Genomic DNA, 24,895 nt, shown 5'->3' on the forward strand with positions numbered 1-24,895 from the left:
GCTTAGGGGGAACTGGGACTGAATGGAGACCTGTTTCTCAAACAGTAAAATCCTGGCAGAGGGAAATGTTGAGGTTTCCGTCAGATGCTGCCTTGCAACACAGCTAGAGCTGCATTTACCCAGAGCTGTTACCCACCTCTGATAAGGGAGCTTTGCTGTATTACAGCTCTCTGGCTAGTCACTTTCTGATAATTTTCTCTCCTTTTATAAATCAACCAAGCAACAACCTGGATGTGAAATAGATTTTCTCTGGTTACAGGCACATACGTGGGGCTGCATAACCAGGGTTCCACCTGCTACTTAAACAGCCTGCTGCAGTGTCTCTTCTTCACGCGAGAGCTCAGAGAGGCCATCCTCAGGTGAGGGCGTTCACAGTAAACCCTGGGGTTACATGAGCAACAGCACACAAGGGATGTGTGGTTAGGCTGGGTAGCTGCATGGTTCTGATCCTGAGATCCACTGTAGGACTGACCCATTGAAACAAGACTGAAAGGGCAGCATTGTGCAAGAGAAAGGGGCAGGTGGTGATAGCTGGATGCAGGGTGTAAGGGGGAAGAGAAAAGAGAAGGGGCAGCAGCCCACAGGTATGGGGAGGGTAGAGGAGGAGGCACCTTGAAGTTGTACTGGAAAATGAGGCCCACTTCTAATAGTAGCTTCATAACACATTAAAGCAACGTTATGATCATGTCCAGTGGGGTGGCAGAGTGTTCCCTAGAGAGAGGACCAGGGCACGGTAGCAGGGAGACACCTTTTCAAAGGGAAGGCTCTCTGGAGGAGGCAGTCTCCATGCTAGGCAGGCACTGTAGGTTTGTGTAGCTGGACCACTTACAAGTGAAATCAGCATTCAAGATGCTGAAAGGTGTGATGGGGTTTAAATGGACCGGTCAGACATCTGTTGGGAGCCCCCCATATTCACTCACCCTGCTTAGGATGACTGAGGAGGGTTTGGAACAGTGCAGGAGGAGGTGATGAAAACAGCCATCAGAGTCTAGAGGTCAGATAGGACCCAGGTTGGCAGGGCTGGAGATGGGAGCCAGAGGGATTGGCTGCTAGATAATATTTAATGTTTTTAAATCTCCCTCCTTCTGTACAACTGAAACACTAGCCCAGATCAGTTTGACTTTGTTTTGGTGTTAACCTTTGAAACCCTTTCCTCACTGGTTATCTTTCAAGAAACACCTCTTTGGCTGTAACATGTTGTGTCCCTGTAAGGGGCCTGTGTGGGTGGTCCACAAGGCAAGGACAGCTAGGTTGGTGTCCACAAGGCAAGGACAGCCACCAGCCGGTAGTTAGCGAGCAGAGTCAGAAACTGGTGATTAGTGGTAGCTACCAGCCTGGAATCAGGAGGCAAGAGTCAAGGTCAGGGTCAGAGTCAGACTGGAGTCGGACACCGGAGATCAGAAAGTTGGGGGAGGCCTGGAGTCACAGCAAGCCAGCAGTCCATGCGGTTACCTAGACAGCATCAAGGGCAACCGCCAGAGTTAAATAGTGAGCAGGGGCCAATCAGAAAGCCGGAGAGTGCTGTCACTCTGGGCCCTGCAGGCAGGACTTCCTACGGTGCCTAATCTCCACAGTGCTCCTTGACTACAGATCTCTGTGGCCTCCAGATGGCAATGTGGGAACGTTAGCTTTCCCAGGCTCCACGACCCAGAGCAGGCTGAGGACAGATGTGTACCTGGCCAGAATAGAAATGTGATGCTGGGTCAGAACTCCAGTCCCAAAGAAACGATCCCAGTAAAGCCTAAGAACTGACTGATCATGGAAAAGAGTCAGAGCAGGTAGTTCTTGTCACTCCCTTACTCAGTCCCCTATTGCACTGTATCACTAAGCCAGAGAGAATCCCCCCAAAGAGATGAGAGTTGAAAGAACAGACTGAATTCATTTCTGGGATTCCTCCAAGTTTGCCACCCGCAGGACCCAACCCAGACACCTGGAGGGACCACTCTCTCCTGGAAGCACTGCCGCAGCAGCACTTGGGTCAGAACCTGCATCTACCTGGTTGATTAATTTTATATGTCTGATATTTTTTAGCTGTGATAATTGTGACTCCGGCATTGTGTGTCAGCTGAAAAAGCTGTTTCAAGAACTGAAGCGTAATAAATCAGCACCTTCCACTGAAGGGATTACGAGATGTCTTGGGGTGAGAGATGGTAAGATGTTTCTCTACAGTTCTGTGCCATGGCATATTCACATTCACAGATTTCTATTAAACAGGAGACAGACGTTACCTCAGTAACATCTCATTATTGATGCTAATCATCAAAAGGGCTGGATGTTCCCCTTTTGCTAGGCCACTAAAAGCCTGTATGCATATTTGAATTTTTCCTGTATTTCTTCCCTGGTCCCATCTCACCCCTTTCCCCATCCCAAACAGATTCTTGTGCCTCTCCCATTCATTTCTGTGAATCCCCCAACATGTTTACCTTTGGTCCCTTATTTGCTTCCCTACCTCTCCGTTAATACAAGAGGATTTCTCAGCCAAATAGAAAAGGTTCCCACAATCCCGTTTCGGCTCCATGACTTTCTCCTGCCCTCTCCCTAGGCAGCTTCTCCTCCTCCTTTACAATAAAAGTTCTTCAGATACGTATACTTCTGAAGATTTGCCTTGTCAGGCACACTGTCTTCTGCTGGATCCTTAGGGTCCCTCTTCCTGCAGCCTGAGGCCTTTCCCAGGTGTTGCTGCTAGCCCCCCTTCCTTCCACACCCACAAACTCTCATCCGAGTTTAGTGGTACTTTGAACCTGGTCTAGCTGGCCCAGCCGTGTGGGTGGGTTAGAGCCCAGGTTCTGCTTTCTCTTGGGCCAGTAATCACTTTGCAGTGAGAACACAGGCTAAATCACTCAAGTGCTGATAGTCCCCCAGTGTCTTTTAACAAAGCTCCCCATGTGCCCAGGAGGACAGACACGTTTTCCTACAATGCAACAGCAAAGAATCATGGAGTTGCTCAGTTTACTGCAGCACACGGACCCATGGGAAATGTCCCTAGAAATACTATGAAATACTAGAAATACACAGGGGATCTCAGCGCCAATGAGGATGCATTAACTCAGGTCTGGCTTTGAAGTGTGATTGTTCACACTTGGGCTAGGCTAACATGGGTGTCAGTCACCCAGGCTCACTGCAGTGAAGACGTACCCTGAGCGTGTTGCTGCATTTAGAGGTGCTCTGGGTGATCTCTGCTCAGAGGCATGAAAAGTGCTCTGGGATGCACATGACCAGGGATTAAGAAATGACTGGGGCAGCAGTACGGGGCACTGTCCTCTGGATCTTTTAAGTAGTATTTCAAAGCCTCACTGTTTCATTTGGGTTTGTTGTTGTTTGTTTTTTAAAATACAATAAACTCTAATGGTATCTTTGTGGCAGTTGCGAGACAGGTTTTCACTGTGCATGTGAGTTCCAGAAACATCCCTGCTTCATCTGATCTGTCATCTTAACAAAGAGTCTTTGCTGAAAAGGAAACAGAAGAAATGGAAACTGAGGCAGCAAACACACTCCCCTCCCCCCCCGTTAGGATTAAGTAACCAGCTACCACAGTTAGATGTTGATCATTCTGCTTTGTGTTGGTACAGTGCACCAGCAGCAGGATGTTGTGGAATATTTCCGGATTCTGATGAATAAAATCATTGAGGACAATGAAGGGATTCAGCAGGTAACTCTTCTCTTCAGGAAATCTAAACTTGAGATGCTTTTAGATCATTACTTCCAAGAAAACCCTGCATTTAATGAACTTTACATTGCAGAATCAAGGAAGTGCCAGACGTAAGGTTGTGCATGCAATCTTAATTTGGGCCCTTTGTGCATATGCTTTATTACACAGTGTTCAATTACATGATCGAGCACTGTTTTTTTCCACAGATCCTTTTTTTATTTCATTCCCAGGGGCTTGGCTGTTGATAGAGGTCTCAACAGGTGCTCAGCCTTTAAGTTAGTGAGTTGAATATATAACTTATTGTTTTAAAGGTCTTTGACATTAAATATTTCTGCACCTGTCGTTTTCCGTCTCAGGCTTTTGAAGAGGTATCTTCTGCTTTAAATAGTTGCTTGGCCACAGCTGAAATAGTGCAGCTGGTGAGTGGGTATGTTGTCCTTTGGAGACATTCCATCTTTTGGAGGTGGCACTGCTGGACAAGTGGGTGCAGCAGCAAATGGAGCTGAGGAGGTTCCAACCGTGCAGAGTGAGCAGCGTGGTCTGAACTTTGCTGCTGGAGGAATCCCTCCCCACTGGGACAGCTGCTGGGACTGGCCACACTGGACAATTCAGTGCCGCGGTGGATGGTGCTCTGAGGATGAATCAGGCTTGTGTAGTGAAGGAGGCTGTTGTCCATAGGACCCCTGCTGCATTTCTTGCAGAAGTTGGAAGGTGTGTAATGAATGAGGAGGGGGTTGCAGAAAGAGAATGGGTGGGTCTAATGATAAAGGCAGTTGACTACCACCCTGGAGAACTGGCTTCTATCCCTGTCTGTGCTGCAGAGTTCCTGTGTGTTGCTGGGCAAGTCACTTCAACCAAAATGTTCACAGCTGGCCACTAGTTGTGTGTTCCTCCTTTTCTGGATGCCCAACATGAGACACTTGGGCTAGATTTGCAGAAGTGCTGAACACGCTTAGGTGTGACTGAAGTGGACTGGAGCCATACTGTGAATTCAGTGGACAATTTTGACTTTAATCTCTTGCCTCAGTTCCCCAGCTGTAAATTGGTATGCTAGCACCACCTAGTCTCCCAGGGTGTTGGGGAGACAAATTCATTAGCATTAGTAAAGCACTCCGATATGTAGTGAGAGCAACATAGAAACACCCGGGAAGAAATTAATAATTCTGGATTCCGTGCAGGGCTTGGAAAGGTTGTGGAGAATAGTTGAACCCATTGAATGAGGATGATAAAAAGAAATGTTAAATAATTTCCTATTCACTGCATGAGGCAGGGGGTCAGTGGAAAAACATAGCATGTGATCATGTAATTAAATATTGTATCATAATGCATATATGTGCAAGGAGGTGCAACCCTACCTCTGGCATTTCTTAACCTTTTAAATGTTTGTCACTGCAACCTTGTTCTTATTTTAATGTAGTTTTTTTACTGGGATTTCCTCAGATTAAAAAAAACACGAAAAAGCAAATTCCATCATAAGGAACCATGCTGACATGCCCCTCCCCCAGCCTGAATCATCAGCAGGGTTTGGGACTTCGGGTCAACTGCACAGAGCTCTACCACTGGAGCTAGTAGAGTAACTGGTAGCTGTAGTCAGCTGCGTATATAGATCTGGCACTGGAGGGGGAAGAGGACACACTTTGCCAGCTATTTGCTGACAGCAGACAAGTGTACAGGCTTGAGACTTCTTGGTTCAATTTCAAGTTCTATAGGAGAATGTGTTTTAGTGGTTATAGACCCTTTTGCCCTTGTCCCTTCTCCCCTAAGACTTTCTGTGCCCTCTCCTCCTATACTCCACTCCCTGGTTCCTGCCCCCCTTCCCCTCTGCTCCTAACCTCCCAGCAGGGCCAGCTCCAGGCACCAGCTAAGGAAGCAGGTGCTTGGGGTGGCCAGTGGAAAGGGGCAGCACGTCTGGATCTTCAGCAGTAGGTCCCTCAGTCCCTCTCTTCCTCTTTGAGCTGCTGCTGACGTGCCACCAAAGAGAGAGAGAGAGAGGGAGCGAAGGATCCGCTGCCAAATTGCCACTGAAGAATGAAGTGGCACCATTGAGCCGCTGCCAAAGTGCCACCAATCGTTTGGTTTTCCCCCCCCCCTCACTTCGCCACTTGGGATGGCAAAAAAGCTGGAGCCAGCCTTGCCTCCCAGGTCCCTTCTCCATCCTTCTACTGCTATCTAGTGCCCCTGGCTCTTGTCCCCCTCCCCTCTGCTTCTCCACACCAGGGAGATCTCCCTGCCAAATATCAGCTCTTTCTTCCCCCCATGCAGACAGTACTATGTTGGTGGGAGAGCATCTCCCGTCAACATAGCTACACCTCTCAGGGAAGCAAATTAACTATACTGACAGGAAAGCGCTCTCTTATTAGCATAGAGCATCTTCATTAAAGCGTTACAGCAGTGCAGCTGAGCCAAAGCAGTGTGTTAAATGTAGACCTGCCCTTAGCTTTGATAGCCTCCTTGATGAGCAGGAGATAGGCAATCCCTCCTGATGGTTCACAGTTCCAGAGCAAACATTTTTTACTGTTATAAATCAAAAACCTAAATATTACCTTATAGCATGTCATATGTGAGATTAATGCACGCAACAACTTACAAACATTTAATAAAGTCTAAACATATTGTTATAAGTTCAATACCCATCTTAACCAAGCTAACACACAGGAGAAACAGGTTGGTTTCCAGCAATTACTTTGTCAGGGCCAGGCAGAGGTCAAAAGCCTTGGCAAGAACTGGCACCTAGTTTGCCAGCATCAGACTCCTCGCTCTTAGATTTGTGGCATTGATTATTTTTAGCAGTTTAGGGCTCTGTCTGCTATTCCAGGCGATAAAAGATGGAAGCAACCTTGAGCACCACTGGGGAAGTCAATGAGAAGATGGAGTTTGTGAAATCACCCTCACCCGATAAAAATCATGTCTGTGTGCTATCTGTAGCATTATATTTCTGTGGATTGTTGGAAACGCTTCTAAGTAAAACAACAAGGAGTCCAGTGGAGCTTTAAAGACTAACCATTTATATGGGCATAAGCTTTTGTGGGTAAAAAAAACCCACTTCTTCAGATGCGGTTTTTGCCCACGAAAGCTTGTGCCCAAATAAATCTGTTTCGTCTTTAAGGTGCCACTGAACTCCTCGTTGTTTTTGTGGATACAGACGAACATGGCCACCCCCTGATACTTCTAACTGGTCACTCTTTCCCTAGCTATACCAGGTGGAAATGGTCCATTCCATCACTTGCCATGGATGCAAACATCAAACTAGAATCAAGGAGGATCCTGTCCTGAGTCTTGCTCTCTCTCTTGACAAGTGCAACTTGGAAGCTTATTCTGTGGTAAGGAAAATATCCTAGCATTGGTTGGGTGCCCTACAACAGCAGATCTGTTAGTTACAATTAAACCTTAAATAAGAAGCCATTAAATTTAAGTTCATAGGCAAAAAAAGGGGAGAGGGTTGTCATAGAAAAGTACCCCAAACTCATTTGTCTGGTTGTTGTGTGATCATTCAAGCCTTTCAGAACTATAAAGGGATCCGATGCAGATTTGTCATCTTGTCTGGAGTTAATTAACATATCATTTTTGTGAAATAATGAACTTTTGGCAGTTTCCTTTTTGTTTTACATACTGGTACATTTCTAAATATACAGTGTGGGCGGTTAACCGTTTTTTCAATTCCTGCTGAAAGTAGTAAGGAATAGCATGTTACATTACACCAGGGATGATTACACTGCCAGATTAATCCTGCGCTCTGTGTGAACTAAGTAGTGGTACATCTTTGAGTGATGGGGCAGTTTTCTTTTACTGTAAAACTTAATTCATACTTGAAATGTATATTCTCACCTTATATACTGGTGTAAAAGACACACATGGTACAGGCTCTCATCCTGAAATGACTTGGGCACATGTGTAACTTTAAGCATGAGAATAGTCATATTGAGTGTAACACATCCTGAAAGTTAAGCATGTATGTAAGGCTTGGTCTACACTACAAACTTTGGTCGGTATAAGTACGTCGCTCAGGAGGATGGAAAATCCACACCTTTGATTGACGTAGTTCTACTGACCTACTCCCAGTGTAGATAGTGCTATGTTGGCAGGACAGCTTTGCCAACTGACATAGCTACGGCCTCTTGGGGTGGTGGAGTACTTATGCCAACGGGAGAAGCTCTCCCATCAGCGTAAGTAGTGTCTACACTAAGCACAACAGCGACACAGCTCTGTACATATAGAGAAGCCCTACGTCTTTACAGAATTGGGGCAAAATGCCCAGTGCCTTGTAGCTAACTAAAAAAATTGTAAAAGCAGCAGAGTCCTGTGGCACCTTATAGACTAACAGACGTACTGGAGCATGAGCTTTCGTGGGTGAATACCCACTTCGTTGGATGCATGCCATGCATCCGATGAAGAGGGTATTCACCCACGAAAGCTCATGTTCCAGTATGTCTGCTCTACAGCCCCAATTAAAACAAAACAAAAATTAAGTCAATCCCTGTTCAGATAAGAACTTAAGCATATGTTTGGGTATATATGCTTAAGTCCCATTAAAGTCAAGGGGCATTGAGAAAGTGCTTAATGTTAAGCACCTGCTTAAGTGTTTTCCTGAATATGATGTTTCCTGATTAGGTTTAGACTAGAACTAGAAGTTTGGGGAAAAAACTCGTTTGTTAGCAAAGTTGATGTACAGTAACTCCCCACTTAACGTCCTCTCACTTAACATTGTTTTGATGTTACGTCCCTGTTCCATTACAGAACATGCTCGTTTAAAGTTGTGCAATGCTCCGCTATAACATTGTTTGACCACCTACTTTGTCCACGGCTGGCAGTCCCCCATCAGCTCTCCTACGCCCTCCGTCGGACAATCCCACGGATCAGCGCCTTCCCCCTGCTCCCCCTGTGGCAATCAGCTGTCTTGCAGTGTACAGAAGGCTGGGGGGAGGAGTGAGGACATGGCATGCAGCCTCCCTCCTCCCTCCCCTGCCTCTTGCCCGTGGCAATCAGCTGGTTTGTGTCTTGTTTAAAATTATTTAAAACTGTATATAATGCCTTTTGGCTGGCAAAAAAAATTTTTCCTGGAACCAAACCGTCCCCATTTACATTAATTCTTATGGGGAAATTGGATTCGCTTAACGTCACATTTTTCAGGAACATGACTACAATGTTAAGTGAGGAGTTACTGTACTACTTCATACAAGGAAAAAAAGCAGCTTGAATACTGTTTAATGCTGTCCCTTCAGTGCCCTGTGGTATATGATCCATGATGTTAAATTTACTTCTCTCTTTCAATCATAATAATGTACATCAAATTGTAATTTCTGTCTCTTTGTAGTGTAAGGCTTTGGCTGCTGTACAGAAAGTAAATGAATTTACTGGTGATGAGCAGTTCTATTGTGAAACATGTGAAAGCAAACAAGATGCCACCTCGGTAAGCAAGGATTGTTTAGAATGTTCTATTGTATGCAATGCTGAGATGCGCTGCTCAGACTTGAAAGATGTATGTAAAAAAAAGAGGGAAACTGATTTTTGTAATCAATGTATATTTTATTGCAACAATCTGTCTACAAAAGGAAATTTTTAGAATGGAGACGATAGTAATATGGTATGTAATGTGCTGTTTTGCTGCCTCTTTCAGCGCTGCTACTTTGAAACTCTACCCCAGATTCTGGTTCTCAATTTGAAGAGATATCAGTTTGATGGTAACTGGTTTAGAAAGCTGAATTATGACGTGTCTGTGCCTTTTTCACTGACTGTGAATTCGGAAGCGCAGCCTGTAAGTACATGGACTTTCCACTGAGCTCTCAGGGGAATTTTATTCTCTATTTGCCTAGTACAGGTAATGACAAAAAGAATGGGAAGGAAAATATACTAACAAATTCCCTAACGAGAACTCATAGAGTTCAGGCCTACCCTTGTGCAAACCTATTGTAGTAAACCTTGAACCTGTGTTGGATGGCGCCTTGTCTTGAGATTTGAGGTCTTGACTCTGAAGGACAGAAATTTGCCATTCAGTGAAATCTGTGAACTATGCTGTAGTGTCCCTAGCCTGATATGTGCCCCTCTCTGAGCCATGGGATCCCTAGGTACCATTTCCCACTTCAGTTTGGGGTTTGATGCCTTCCTCCCACTACCTCTTGGTGCTGGTGACTCCTACTGTCTCAGTCTTCGGGGGACACTAGGCTCGGGAGTTGGAGTGTGCCTCCTTGCAGAGATGAGTTCATAAACTTAAACCTGCAAGCAAACCTCTGTGGGATGGTTCTTCACTGAGTGACGTTGTACATCTTCCACTCTTGGAATTGCGTGTCCCCTAGTGCCAGAGATTGGTGCTTTTTCCAGTTAGCAATCTGCTGTTGGTCCCCACATGCTCATTGGATGCCCTCACGCTCTCCCACCCGCCTCCAGGCGGAGCAGACATGGGGAGGAGCAGACAAACCACCACTCATTTCCTTCAACTGCAGCCTTAGGCTGCAGATGGAACACCTTAGCGGTGCCTTATTTCTGTTTTAAACTCTAGTAGCGTAGTCTATTGCAAATAGTGATTTCGTTAGTTAATTTTAGATTGTTTTTTCTTAGTATTTTAGAGTTAGTATTTTAATATAGTTTTAACATTTAGTTAAGTAGTGGGTGATAGGCAGCTGTGTCATCTCCTAAATCTCCCAGTTTCAAAACATGCCTTTCATGTCATGTTGCTGTGCTGGACTGTGACACTCAAGAAAAGTGTCTTAACTGTCTAGGTGAGGGGCATATTCCTAGTAAATGTGTTACTGCTGTTCTTTCCGCAAAGGGTCTCAGAACAGGGAGATTAAACTCAGGATGTATCTCCGCGAGATCTGACTCAGATCCTGGTCAGTCAGATCTGTCTGTCGCCAGTGTTCCCTCTCCAAGTAGTGCTCCTGCTTCAGTTAAAGGATCTTGGACTGAAAAGGGATGCTGATTTCATTCCCCAGGTCTTCAAAGGGAAAGAAAGTGAGATCATCTCAAGCTGTGGCTTTGAAAGGGATTTCAAGGCATACAAAAGTGCCCTCTGAAGCCCTGAAGTATACCTGTAAGAGCTCGGTACTGTTAGAGAGAGAGCCTTCAGATTAGCCTGAAGTTTCAGTACCACCTCTGAAGGTTACATTACTCCTACTACAAGTGCTCCATTGGTACACAAGGATTTGGTATTGTGTGCACAGGTATCATCTAAGGTCAAGGATTCTGCCTCCATGATTCCTTTCTCATTGGTACCACATACATCAGTACCAATACACACCACGTTTTCAGCATTGGTACTGATTACTAAAGCTCCTTTATTTATGGTATCATCAGGTTAATTGGTATCTGGGCAAAGAGAATCACGTTTACTGGCTCATGCTGAAAATCCATTGTCAGTATCATGTCTGGGTGAATCACTGGTACTGTTTAATAAACATCTGACTGATAGATCTAATGCTCACTTAATGAAGACCCCTCAAACGTCTGCTTATCTTTGTTCGAAAGAATATGAATTATCTTCGTCGGCTTCTGAGGTAAGTTTGTAGGGATCTCCTTCTTACACACCTGCCTATCAATGACCAGAGGTTCATCCTAAAACTAGACCTTCCTATGCTTGTTGGTTTCCTCTTTCTTGGGCTTCCAAGCAGTTTCTTTATGGACAGCAGATGTGACCTAACCCTCCTCAGGAGTAGAAGGCCCCATCTTTGTCTCATTCAAGGCAAAGGTCTCCATCATCCAAGAGACCAGAAATTGGTCATCCTGGATAAGCAACCTCATACATCTCCTGTGCTACATCAGCAGGTTTCCTCCAAGGAAGAATTACAGGCTCAGTCATTATGCAGTGTAGTTATAGCTGTGTCGCTCCCAGGATGTTAGCCAGACAAGGTGGGTGAGGTAATATCTTTTATATGACCAACTTCTGTTCGTGAGAGAGGCTCTGGCACTCTGTTGCCAGTGCAAACACTTGATTTCTTTCTGCGCTGTAATTGGCCTTCTGAGCTGTCCCAAAAGCTCTACTGTGCAGCAGGGCAGATGTACATTACCTTCCACGTCAGAGCCACCGATGCTTACCATGGTACAGTCTTGTTTTCATCTGTCCAGATCCTGGTCTCCTGCTACAGTGCCTGGTGCTGCACCACCTTGTCCTTTGGACCATTCTTACTCCTTAGAGTCAGAGGTGAGATGTTTCACATCACGGTCCCATTTCAGAAGATCTCAAGCTTCCCCTTGTTCATCCTTGTGAAGGCTGAGTTCTTGGCACCAGTATTCTTACAGGAGCAGGTCCAGTGATAGGATGCATTGGGGTTTTGCCCTGGTTCAATATCAGGTCCAACTATGTCCTTTTTGGAATTCTATGGAAGGGACAGTGGTTCCTCCAGGCTCTAGATCCTCATTTCCTAAACCCCATACTGCTAAGTCTCCCTCAAGGCACCATACTCTACCCAGTACCAAGTAAGTTGGGGAATCTTATAACTCCAGTCCTTCTGGTACAGAGGTTCAACAGATATCAGAATAAGTGGACACTATAGTGCTATGGACAATTTCTCATCTTCCCCAGTAGAGGCCGTCAAGCTGTCTGCAGTGACTCATGAACGTGAGCAACAACCTCAAGGCAGACTGTTAAGAAGCAGGGCACAAAGCCCAAATTGCTTGTGAGTTCTATACAGTAAATGCTTGTTTGTAGCAACAGCTTGTGAGAGCAACCACTGCTTATGAGCCACATTTCCCTGAACACTTTCCCTGCTGTGAATGGTCAATGCTCCCCATAACAGTAAAAGCTACTTAGGGCTTGTCTACACTGGCAGGTTTCTGCATAGTAAAGCAGCCTTTTGCAGATGTATACACACTGCCAAGCCACTTTGCGCTCAGAAACTCATCAGTTGCAGTGCTGCAAAAAAAAAAACACTTTGACAAGAGTTGTGAGGCTATTTGCACAGGGGCTGTGGCACTCTATTGCCAGTGTAGACACTTGATTGCTTTTGCTTTCTGTGCTGTAATTGGCCTCTGGAGCTGTCCCATAATGTCTCAAGTGACCACTCTGCTCATTGTTTTGAACTGGAGTTATGCGCCCCTCCCCGTTCAAAGCACTCTTTCTGACAACCTATGCGTGCTGTGCTGATCTGCTCTGGGACACAAAGCAAACCATTAATGTGGAATGCTTGTGCTGTTGAACACAGAGGCGTGTGTGTGTGTGTGTGTGTGTGTGTGTGTGTGTGTGTGTGTGTGTGTGTGTGTGTGTGTGTGTGTGTGTGTGTGAGAGAGAGAGAGAGAGAGCGCGTGCCAGCCCTGGGAGGCAGAGGCAGGAGGTTCCCCCTGCCTCAGGACTGGTTGCTTCCTGATGCTGTCTGAATTTACAAGAGAGCATGCTGACATACTCTGTCCCCCAAAACACACTGTGTCTCTCCCCCCCTCTGTACACTCCCTTTCACACACTTCCTCCCCCCCTTCAGTTGAAAAGCAGCTGGCAATGTTGTAGGATGCCCATGGAACAATGGGATTGGGAAACCTGCATCATGTGATGCTGTGCTTGCCCCATGAGGCATTGCAAACCCTTCCCAAAGCACCCTGTGGCCAGTTGCACAGTGTTATAGCGACCACAATGCACTGCTCTCTTTGCCGTTGCAAGAGCTGCTAATGTGGATGTGCTCCAACGTCACAAGGAGCAGAGTGTGGACACGCATCCGTGGTTTAATTCTAGCGTTTTAATAAAAGTGGTATAACTTATGGCGCAGAAACTTGCCGGTGTAGACATACCCTTAGGAACAACATAGCAAAAGGGCACCAATGTGTTGCTATTAACGAGCATCTACTGTACTTAGATTTCACCAACCAAGTGTGAACTCGAGCACCTAACAACCTAACCATGGAGTCACAGACTGTCCTTGCCACCTAGGCAAGCCTGCCTTTGTGATAGATGGTCATGTACACCAAGAATCACAACAATATTTAGGTTACTCCCCTTCCCAAAGGATCAGTCACTTACCCCACGTCAGTTGCACCTTAGATCCTACACCAAAGACAAAACTTGTAGCCAATCCTATAATAAATTAACTAAAGTTTTATTAACTAGGAAAAGGAGAAAGCAGGTAAACACATGCACACAAATGAGTTACAGTCTTAGGTTCCAAAAGATGATACAAGTTTCAATAATAAGCAAACTCTCTGTGTCCTTGAGAGGTAATCCAGGCCAGGCATGGGGATCCCTTGCTTCTGCTTAGAAAACTTTTCCCCTCAGAGTCCAAGCAGCATAGAGATACAGTTTCTTTTTGTCAGGACTTTTTATTCCCTTCCTCCAGAGTCCAAGCTGATGGGACGATTCCGCCTACACCTCTCTTTGTGGGTGTGGGGAGAGCAATCAACAAAGTATTTTGTTCTCTGATGTTCCACAATGGCTTATCTGGTGTCTGTGAGCCTTCTTTTGTTGGATAGGACATAACATTTGCTGTGGCAAATTAGCATTTCACACTTGCGCGGTGCTTCTTGTCTGACTGGGGCGGGGTTACAATTTCGGAGCAAATACTTTTACAATTACAGAGACCCACTTAAATATTATCTTATAGTATCTGTATCCAGATACTATAAGTGAGATTAATGCATCCGGCAGCTTACCAGCATCTATACACTACAAGCATTTTTATAACTCTAATAGCTATTTTAACAATACAAACACACAGGTGAACCAGACTTATTTTCAGGTGGGTATTGGTCAGTGTTTAGTTGAGACTCAGAGGCCGTGTCACGTGCTGGCACCAGCGTCACAGAGGCCACTGTCTCTGAATCATCCTACCTGTTCCTGACAATTATAAGGTTTACAAGGAACTTATGAAAAGGGCAATCTAGGTGCACAGGTAGAAATCCTTAATGACAATCCATAAAAACAGCATATTTGACATATTGCTGGGCCTGCTAGAGTGGTTTTGTTTATTCATGAGGCCATCTGGGCGCTTACTATGATCCTTTGGCAAACTCCCGCCTCTCTGACGCTCGCTGCCATTTTAACAGAAAAAAGGTTCCAGATTCGTTCTTAGGGATATGAATATTTTTACTTACCCCTAACCTCAGGATCTTTGGCCTTCATTATGCTTAACCATCAATTTCACTGATTCCAAGAACTCCAGTGAAGCTCAGACAAGACTCAGCTTCTATGATTCTCATTGCACCAGTATGTCACAGACAATACTGCTTTCCAGAACCGGTCAGGCTGTCGATACAACCAGCATTCCCCTTCCTCTCGTTCCCAGCTTGATATTGCAGAACGGCAGGACAGTTCTTCATCTGGACTTCTCATCCCTACATCTGACAGCCTGGATGATGGCTGCTTGAATGAGACTCAGAAATCCTCTTCTCAAGTGGTTCGGGACATTTTAATAAATAATGAAACACTTTCCACTCACAGCTCTAACTGGAAAAGATTTGATGCTTGGTCCCAGAATCATACTATGACCCCTTTTCAGGCAGACAGTCCCTTCATTTTAATTACATATTATTCTTAAAATTCCTGAGTTATCAGTTAAGTCTATTAAAGTATATCTAGTTTCAGTATCTGCCTATCATCCTAAGATTCTGTATTTTCTCATCCTATTTCTAAAAGATTCCTTATGCATCTACTTTAAGTATTTCCATCTGTGCCATGGGATCTGAATATTGTATTGTCTAGTTTAATGAAAACACCATGTGAGTTTTTAGCTACTCACTCACTAAGTCTTCTCTCCATGAAAACAGTGTTTTCAGCAGTGATTACTTCTGCACGTACAGTGGGTGAAATTATGCACTGATGTCAGGTCCTTCCTATATGCCCCACCTCTTCATGTCCTGAGAGAGCAGGAATGGGAGAGTGCAAGGGCGTTTAGAGCATGTGAGGACAAACAAGGGGGGAAAAATTCTGATCTGCGGCATGAGAGGCCTGCAGTACTGAGAGTGGAATGCATATAGACAACACAGCTAGAAGAACATCAGTTACTATAAGGTAAGTAAGCTCTTTTTCATTGTCAGTCCCTCAGATATAATAGTGTAGGATTCAACTGGAGAATGTAATCCTGATCCAAATGCTTCCTTGTATCCAGGCTAGTCTGTAGTTAAATCAGCCTATAAACAGCTGTCCCATTGTTCCACACTGGCTAAATGCATGGGCAAAAGGACACTCTTAAATAAATCCAGAGAATGAGCTGTCCTCTGAGCTCAAAGTTGCCAGTTTTCCTGTTAGAAAGAAGCAGTATCATGATCTCACGTGTCCAAACAGACCATTCATTTATTTTTTTTACATAAGACATTTAATATATGGCACAGATTTAATACATTTGTTTATAATAATAAATATAAAATTGTTGTTTACATTGTGAGCGAGATGCCAGTCTTTACATTGTTACTACAGCATCACCAATGTAATCACATCTTTCTCTTTTTGTAAAGAAATCCAAATTTTATTTCCATGCTGTCTGTAATTTATTTGCCATTGAAGAATTCAGCTCAGAGGCCTAGGAAATGCTTATAAGTGACAAAAATGCTTTCTGGCTACAAGTAAGGTTGCAATTAGCTCGCTATACATCCCTCTAAACGTCTGTCTGTAGTGCAACTGAAAAGATTGCTGATCTGAATTTGATCATGATTTTCTTCTAGAACACACAGTATGAGCTCTTTGCAATTTGTCACCATTCTGGAGGAATTCACGGTGGCCATTATGTGGCTGAGATAAAGTCATTTGAAAACGACTGCTGGTACAACTTCAACGACACCATAGTGAGTGAAGTAATGGGTGCCTACGTTCAGGGAAAGAAAACACGGACATGTCTAGGTTTCTACTAAGGGCTCTGAGAAGTGTAGTACAAGAGGGAAGTACCATACCTGGAACTACCTCTCTAGCAGATTGATAACACTATAAACCAAAGTCTGTACTTGTTTATATAGGTGTAAATCTGCAGTTACTTATGCAAGGCCTTTGGAGTTCTTCTGGCTTTACTCCTCTATAACTCAGAGCAAAATTTGGCATGCGTATATTAGTGAGTTATAGAATGGACATGCTCCATTTAGCCTCACTTCAATACAATATGGCATTTGAAAAGTACAGCATTTCCCCTTTCCTCCATATGTAGTACTGTTCTGTTGGAAGAGAGATGTAGTGAACATCTGAAGTGATTGTTCAGATGGCAGTTATTCTGTTGGCACTGCTGCAACAAAGCAGAATATAGTCTCCTTCCCATTAACTGGCATTAAATGTACATCTTAACTTTATCATCCAATGTCTAGTGCAGGGATTGGCAACCTTCGGCACTCGACCAATCAGAGTAAGCTCCTGGCAGGCCAGGACTTTTTGTTTACCTGCCGCGTCCACCAGTTTGGCCGATCACGGCTCCCACTGGCCGCGGTTCACCGCTCCAGGTCAATGGGGGCTGCGGGAAGCCGCAGCCAGCACATCCCTTGGCCCGCAGTTGCCAATCTCTGGTCTAGCGCTAACACAGTCATAGGGATACATGAGATATTGCCTTCACCTCCATACAGTGCTTGTTCTTGATATATAATAAATACTTTGGCAATTCTCTTGGAAATGATCCTTTCTGTTTGTTTATACAGGTGCAAGAAGAAAGGAACTCAACGGGTGCCAAGAACAGGTATTTCTAATGCCATGTTTTACACTTTCTGCCATTCTGATGCCAGTGTGATATTTTCAAAGCTCCTTCCTTCCTTGGCAGCCATTTTTCTACTGAGTTCTTATTAGTTCACTGATCACTGCTTAGATCAGTGGTTTTTCTGTGTTCCTGTTGATTGGTTTGGACCCCAGCCAAACTCCATTCCACTCCTTCTTTTGTTTGCTTCTTCTCCTTTGCAATGAGATTGGGTCTGCGAGGCATTTGGAGTTCATGAGACATGCATAATGGGATGTGGAAAAACTGGTTTAGGGTCAGCATTCCTGCTGGTCACTCCCTTATGTGTTCGGCCCATATAATTGTATAACATTTTTTTTATGCCAGAATAATTCTGTTCAGTGGGTGTCAGTTTCTTACTTAAGAAAGCAATGGGTTGCTTCTGTTACCTCCTACTTGTCTGCGTCTGTACCTCACCTAAACCAATGTCTGATGCATTAGTACCAAGTTTGAATGTTTTGTCAAAAGCTGGACTGGCCAGAACCCACCTTTCAGATAGGATTTTCTTTACCTTATCAAAATCTTTCTGACACGGCCTTGTCGCCACTATTTCATTTGGCTTTGGCTTTTTGCACCCATCTGTGATAGCTGATACAATGTCTTTTAAACCATGTACAAATCAGTAGTAATAGCTAGCCAAACCTATGAAAGACTGGACTTGTGTTTTAGTGTGGAGTATAGGCCAGGTAACAATAGCATCCACTTTCAAACAACTGGGAGAAATTTGACCAACCCCCTTCCCAGGGTCCTAAATATAAGGCACCCCCTTAAACTCATAGTGTAGACCAGGGCTAAGTTACATGAATGTTTCTCTGGCCACTCATGAACTAACAATAGAGAGGCTCCAGGCAAATCCCCCCCCCCCCAGCTTTTAGTCTCGCACCTCAGGAATATACCATCTCACACTGCTCAAGACCCTTTGTCGAGCAACGCAAGTTTATTAATTAGTTCACAACTTCATAAATGGAAAGTGGACATGCACCAGCCTTTGTAACCTGAGCAGATTTACCAAAAATGTCAGGGAAATTCACTGTTCAAGATAAACAGTAAAATAAATTTATGGATTACAAAAGATAAATTCTAAGTGATAGGCAACAAGTCAGAGTGCTTATCAAAATAAAATAAAATACACGCATGCAGTCTAAACTCTTAGCCTTAAACATTTAACTAGGCAACATCTAGATTAAGCCGTTTTTCTCACCCCACTGGATATTGCAGGTTGGTTACAGTCTTTCATATGCAGGATTTCCCTCTTAGCCTGGGAACTAGTTTCTTCAGTTCCAATGTTCTCATTGCTTGCAGCATAGGTTCGGGGAGAAGAGAAAGGATGAAGCATGGGGCCACTGTGTTCTGTTTTATACTTTTAGTCCATGGCCTTGGAAAGCACAAATCCAACCATGTCTGGTGGGCATTGCTGAGTCACAAGGTGCAGCAATACCCCTGGTGTGGCTTGTGTGAGCGAGTCACTGAATTGTAACTACCTTGCTGGACAATGGCTGGTGATGTCTATTCAGCACCTGCCTGGGCATTGGTTACTTCCCTTGTTGTTGTATCTGGGAAACTAGTATCTGGGCACTTCCCAAACACAGCATGTTTTAGTGACAACCATACAACACAATTCTCGTAATTTCATATGCATTAACGATATACATATTTTGATGGAACAATGGATTTCAGCGTATCATAACCTTTCCCATGATATCTCACATGGCATGCTTTATATGCAATATCACAACCACATACCGATGATGAATATGGGGGTTACAGGGTGCTCCCCCAGGGTATAGAGTGTCACACTATGTATTTCTTTACAAATTTGATCCTGCATTTTTCCAGTGGTTCAATAAGCTCTGCTAGGGGCATGCTGTGATCCCACAGTGTTAATTGTATGGACCATCTTATGAGTTAGATCTGGCTTGTTGGAAAAATACCTGCTGGTGTATTTGCAGCGCAGCCAAAATCTCTCCCCTTTTGGTCTGGGTTAACCCTTCACATATCTCAATGGTCTCTAGTGATGTCACCCACCTTGTCTCTGCAGTTTTCTCACCTATTCGGTGCTCTGAGCAAGGGCACCACTTAAATCTGCTTTGCTTGGAACAGTTTCCAGGCTCCCTAGGTAGAGGCTGTTTCCACTTTACTCTAGAGTCACTCCTTGATTCCAGCATCTAGTGGCTTGTTCTACTTGCCAAAGCATGTGAGGCTCTGATAGGAGAGCTCTCTCAGATCCTAAGTGGTGTTGGATGTAAGGTTTGGTATATAGTCTAGCTTGTCAGGACTATGTAGTGAGCCTTGAAACAGGATAAATCTCTTTGGCTAGGAAGGAGAGAATATAGCAGGAGTCAAGATCTGTCATGGTTGTAGGGTTATTTAGATCTGTGGTCTCCAAACGTTTTTGATCACGCACACCTATCAGTAAAAAATTTTTGAGCACACACCCCTTGCCATGCCGGCTCTACCATTTTTGATGAAGCAAAACAAACCAGAACAACAAAAAAAAACCACCTCGGACTCCCGCCTGGCGAAGCGCAAAAAAAAAATGCTCCTCCTGCTGCACACCCCCTGGGGTGCATTCACCCTACTTTGGAGACCACTGATTTAGATTATACTTTTGCACCTTGTTGCTAGTGCTTTGTCATAGGTATCTTTATTAGAATATCAGGGTTGGAAGGGACCTCAGGAGGTATCTAGTCCAACCCCCTGCTCAAAGCAGGATCACTCCCCAACTAAATCCTTGGGCAGGCAGAATCTCTGGTTCAGCTAAGTATGTACGCAGTGTTGTTGTAGCCATGTTGGTCTCAAGATATCAAAGAGACCAGGACCAGTTTCTGATGATAAGAGAGAGCAGCTTTTGAGCTTACACAGAGCTCTTCTAGTCTGGGAAATGTACTCAGAGCGTCACAGTAAAATACAAGGTGGAACAAATTGCTTAGCTTAAGTAGTTGACTGGTCCCTTGAAATATATGTTAAGGTGAAGTGGGCCAGTAAACTCCCAGTCTGGAAAGGTGTTTATGCGGAGAGATGTGGCATCCATTTGATTAGGTATTAATATTCATTTCTCTTTTTTCTGTTGTAGTTCCACTGCATATCTGTTAATGTACCGCATGGCGGCCTGTGATGCTAAGCCAAGTAAGTGCCGAGTTCTTATCATTTACAAGTTGCTGTCAAAGACAATGGGAAGTTACTGGAGGCTTGCTTCCCACCATTTGATGGGAGGGCCAGTGAGAGGAGCTGGTTCAATTTGCTCCCAGGGAGGGTCAGGGTCAGGGTCAGGGAGAGGCCAGTGCCATGAAGATTCTATTCCTGGGTAAATAGAACCCCTGGGAAGGGCTTTGGGACCCAGACACTGTCCTGCTCAAGAGTCTGTGTGTGTATTATATTGGTCTTTTACCATGCATTATGGCCATACAGATGTGGTTCAACGAGTCTCCCAAATTCCCCAGCATATCTACAGCCTGTTGAGAGCCCTTTCTTCAGGTGCTGTGTGCAAAGTGCAGCCTGTTCAGCACACAGAGAAGGAGGGGGTTCTAGGGACCCCACAGCCACAACAAGGATCCATGTTGGGTTTGGTGATGGAAGGGGTGGCTTTCTCCATTGGTTGTTCTATTCAATATTTGTGTGGCACTGATGCTCAGTCAGCTGTACAAACACCCCAGGGGACATAATCCCTGGAGGCCTCAATGTAATCAAAATCTTTATCAGTGATCCTCTTATGTTATATTAAATTTAGGCAATAGAATTAAAGCAGAAACCATTTTAAATTTTTTAAAATAAATGAACAGTTGAGATCAGCAAATTCCCAGATGTGCAATAGGCCCAATGTGGGGAGACATTTGGAAATGAACAAAACCAAGGTGTTATGCAGAGCTGAATGTAAAGTTAGCATGCATCCACACCTAATTTTTTTATCAATCCCCAAATTCATGGGGAGATTTGGATAAAAAGCTCCAGTGTTCAGGGTACATTAGGGAAAAAAAACCTCCTCCTCTTAATGTCTATAGAAAGAAATTAGAAGACTTCCTTTTTAAGGTTTAACTTTAACCAGCAGATCTGCCTTTCTGGCTTACCCACAATTCTTAACAAATACCAGGATATTTTCCTTACCACAGAATTAACTGCCCAATTATAATTTTGTTTCTGAACAGACAGAAATACTCAGTTCGAGTTCCTTCAGCGTCTTCTGACGACTGCATCCATGGCAAGTGGTGAGATAGCTATACCAGATGAAAATGGTCTAGGAAAAGAATGACTAGTTATAAGTGTTTCTGCCCATCCAGAGAGGTTCAGTCCTAAAGATAACGCGCAGACATGCCTTATATCTGGGTGGTGGTGTTTCAATCTCCCAGAAAATCTCCCCAGTAACAATCAAAGTGGTTCTGACTTTTTTTCTCCTGCTGATAATAGCCCACCTTAATTAATTACTCTTGTTACAGTTGTTATGGCAACACCCATTTTTTTCATGTTCTCTGTGTATATATATCTTCCTGCTGTATTTTCCACTGCATGCATCTGATGAAGTGGGTTTTAACCCACAAAAGCTTATGCTCAGATAAATTTGTTAGTCTCTAAAGTGCCACAAGTACTCCTCATTCTTTTTGCTGATACAGATTAACATGGCTATCACTCTGAAAATTACTAAAGAGAGTTAAGACCCAGGCAGACTGCAAAAAGCTATAAAAGGAACTCTCAAAACTGGGTGACTGGGCAACCAAATGGCAGATGAAATTTAATGTTGATAAATGCAAAGTAATGCACATCGGAAAGCATAATCCCAACTATACATATACATTTATGGGGTCTAAATTAGTTACCACCACTCAAGAAATAGATCTTGGAGTAATTGTGGATAGTTCTCTGAAAACATCCACTCAATGTGCAGCGGCAGTAAATAAATAAATAAATAAAGCAAACAGAATGCTGGGAATAATTAACAAAGGGATAGATAATAGGACAGAAAACATCATCTTGCCTCTATATAAATCCATGGCACACCTACATCTTGAATACTGTGTTCAGATGTGGTTGCCCCATCTCAAAAAAGATGGAATTGGAAAAGGTTCAGAAAAGTGCAACAAAAATTATTAGTGGTATGGAACGGCTTCCATATAAGGAGAGATTAATAAGACTGAGATTTTTCAGCTTGGAAAAGAGACGGCAAAGGGGGGATATGATAGAAGTCAATAAAATCATGACTAGTGTAGAGAAATTAGATAAGGAAGAGTTATTTACTTCTCATAACACAAGGGGTCACCAAATGAAATTAATAGGCAGCAGGTTTAAAAAAAAAAGGAAGTATTTCTTCATACTACGCACAGTCAACATGTGGAACTCTTTGCCAGAGGATGCTTTGAAGGCCAACACCATAACAGGGTTCAGAAAAGAACTAGATAAATTCATGGAGGACAGGTCCATCACTGGCTATTAGCTGTTTGGGAATGAGTGACAGGGGATGGATCACTTGATGGTTACCTGGTCTGTTCATTCTCTCTGGGGCACCTGGCACTGGCCACTGTCAGAAGGCAGGACACTGGGCTAGATGGACCTTTGATCCGACCCAGTGTGGCCATTCTTATGTTCACAGAGCCTGCACCTGCAGCACCAGCTAAACTAATGCAAGAAGCTCAACCGGAGCCTGAAATATAACCCAGTGCATCAGTGGAGAGCTGTTCACAGTCGATGGAGACACTCCTATCACCTGAATCACTTCCAGTGAGGCCAAGCCAAAGTTCACAACCCTGCAAGGAACTAATGTCTCCAGCACCAGGGAAGCAGTTCCAGGCAGAGCAGGAAGCAGATGAAAGCCTTAAGGGAGCTTGGATGGCAGCACAGAGTGACCACTGCCTCTCAGCGCTTCCAAAACATCCAGGTTTGTTGTGGAAGGAGGACTCTTACACACAGAAACCCTTTCTGGTTGGCACAAGAAGGACTGGCATCCTCAGAGACAGTTGGTAGCTCCAACTAAATATATGGAAAAGTTCTTGAACTTAGCCCAGGATCACCCTAGTTGCCATGCTGGGGTGAACAGGACCAAGGACTGTTTGGGGAAGTCATTCCACTGGGAGGGGATGGGCAAGGATGTTTCTACCTCTTGTGAGGTATGCCAAAGAGTGGGAAAGCCGCAAGACCAGATCAAGGCCCCTCTCCAGCCACGCCCCATCACTGAGGTTCCATTTCAGCATGTAGCTGTAGATATTCTGGGTCCTTTTCCTAAGAAGACACCCAGAGGAAAGCTGTACATACTGACTTTCATGGATGTTGCCAGCTGTTGGCCAGAAGCAGTACCTCTAAGCAACACCAGGGCTAAAAGCGTGAGCCAGGCATTGGCAGACATTTTTGCCAGAGTAGGTTGGCCCTCCAACATTCTTACAGATTTGGGAACTAACTTCCAGTCAGGGACCATGAAACGTCTTTGGAAAGCTCATGGGGTAAACGACTTGGTTGCCACCCCTTACCACCATCAAACAAATGGCCTGGTGAAGAAGTTTAATGGGGCTTTGGGGGCCATGATATGTAAATTTGTGAATGAGCACTCCAGTGATTGGGACCTAGTGTTGCAGCAGTTGCTCTTTGTCTACAGGGCTGTACCACATCCCAGTTTGGGGTTTTCACAGTTTGAATTTGTTTATGGCCACAAAGTTAAGAGGCCATTACAGTTGGTGAAGCAGCAATGAGAGGGGGTTACATCTTCTCCAGGAACTAACATTTTGGACTTTGTAACCAACCTGCAAAACACCCCCAGAGACTCTCTAGCTCTTGCTCGAGAAAACCTACAAAATGCTCAACAAGAGCAAAAGCCTTGGTATGATAAACATGCCAGAGAGCGTTCCTTCAGAATAGGTGACCAAGTCATGGTCCTGAATGTGCTCCAGGCCAATAAGATGGTAGCATCGTGGGAGGGGCCATTTATGGTCCAAGAATGCCTGGGGGCTGATAGCGTTCCCAGATCCTACCCTAAAACCTAAAGTATACCATGATAATTCTCTAAAGCCCTTTTATTCCTGAGAAATCAAGGTTCTCCAGGAGAGAGATGATGCTGAGTGGCCTGAAGGAGTCTACTATGGAGGAAAAAGTAATGGTGGCATTGAAGAGGTGAGCCTTTCCATGCCCTTTGGGCGTAAGAAGTGACAGCAAATCCAGGAGCTGTGCACCAGCTTCGTGCCAATGTTTTCAGCCACCCCAGGACAGACAGAACGGGTGTACCGCTCCATTGACACAGATGATGCTCGCCCAATTAGAGCCCAACCCTACCGGATGGCTTCTCAGTCCAAAACTGCAATAGAAAGGGAATCAAGGACAGGATACAGATGGGTGTAGTCCGCCTCTCTAAGAGTGGATGGGCCTTTCCAGTGGTTCTGGTTCCCAAACCAAATGACTGACCATGCTGCACTAATGTGGCTTCACACAGTCGAAGAAAATAACAAAAAATGTCTTAGGTGGAATTTAGCTCTTCAGGACTTTCATTTTGAAATACAACACATCTCAGGATCCTTTAACAAAGTGGCTTCTACCTTCTCCTGGAAAAGTTTCCCGGAATCAGCTGGGTAAAACTGTCCTTGTATTCTAAGTCATTGCAGTCCTTGAAATGTTAAAACTACTGTTTAGTTCTTCATGTAATTAGTAGTAAAATTACAGGTGAATGTATCTTATTAACTCTGTT

The 24,895-nt window shown here is 44.4% G+C and overlaps 1 protein-coding gene across 1 annotated transcript in view; it reads left to right on the plus strand.

Annotated features, from left to right (window-relative positions):
• The window catches only part of LOC127052809 (ubiquitin carboxyl-terminal hydrolase 47-like), a 45,591-nt gene extending 22,628 nt beyond the window's left edge, over window positions 1–22,963 (plus strand). The window contains exons 5-15 of the mRNA XM_050956896.1: window positions 260–359; window positions 2,032–2,150; window positions 3,570–3,649; window positions 6,841–6,969; window positions 8,961–9,056; window positions 9,264–9,401; window positions 16,220–16,348; window positions 17,171–17,208; window positions 20,315–20,367; window positions 21,384–21,443; window positions 22,820–22,963. Coding sequence (XP_050812853.1) covers window positions 260–359; window positions 2,032–2,150; window positions 3,570–3,649; window positions 6,841–6,969; window positions 8,961–9,056; window positions 9,264–9,401; window positions 16,220–16,348; window positions 17,171–17,208; window positions 20,315–20,367; window positions 21,384–21,443; window positions 22,820–22,881 — 1,004 coding nt within the window. The 3' untranslated portion in view covers window positions 22,882–22,963. The remainder of the gene's footprint in view (window positions 1–259; window positions 360–2,031; window positions 2,151–3,569; window positions 3,650–6,840; window positions 6,970–8,960; window positions 9,057–9,263; window positions 9,402–16,219; window positions 16,349–17,170; window positions 17,209–20,314; window positions 20,368–21,383; window positions 21,444–22,819) is intronic.
• The last annotated feature ends 1,932 nt before the right edge of the window (window positions 22,964–24,895 follow it).

This window comes from Gopherus flavomarginatus, chromosome 5, assembly GCF_025201925.1.
Source record: "Gopherus flavomarginatus isolate rGopFla2 chromosome 5, rGopFla2.mat.asm, whole genome shotgun sequence".
Classification (NCBI taxonomy): Eukaryota; Metazoa; Chordata; order Testudines; family Testudinidae; genus Gopherus; species Gopherus flavomarginatus.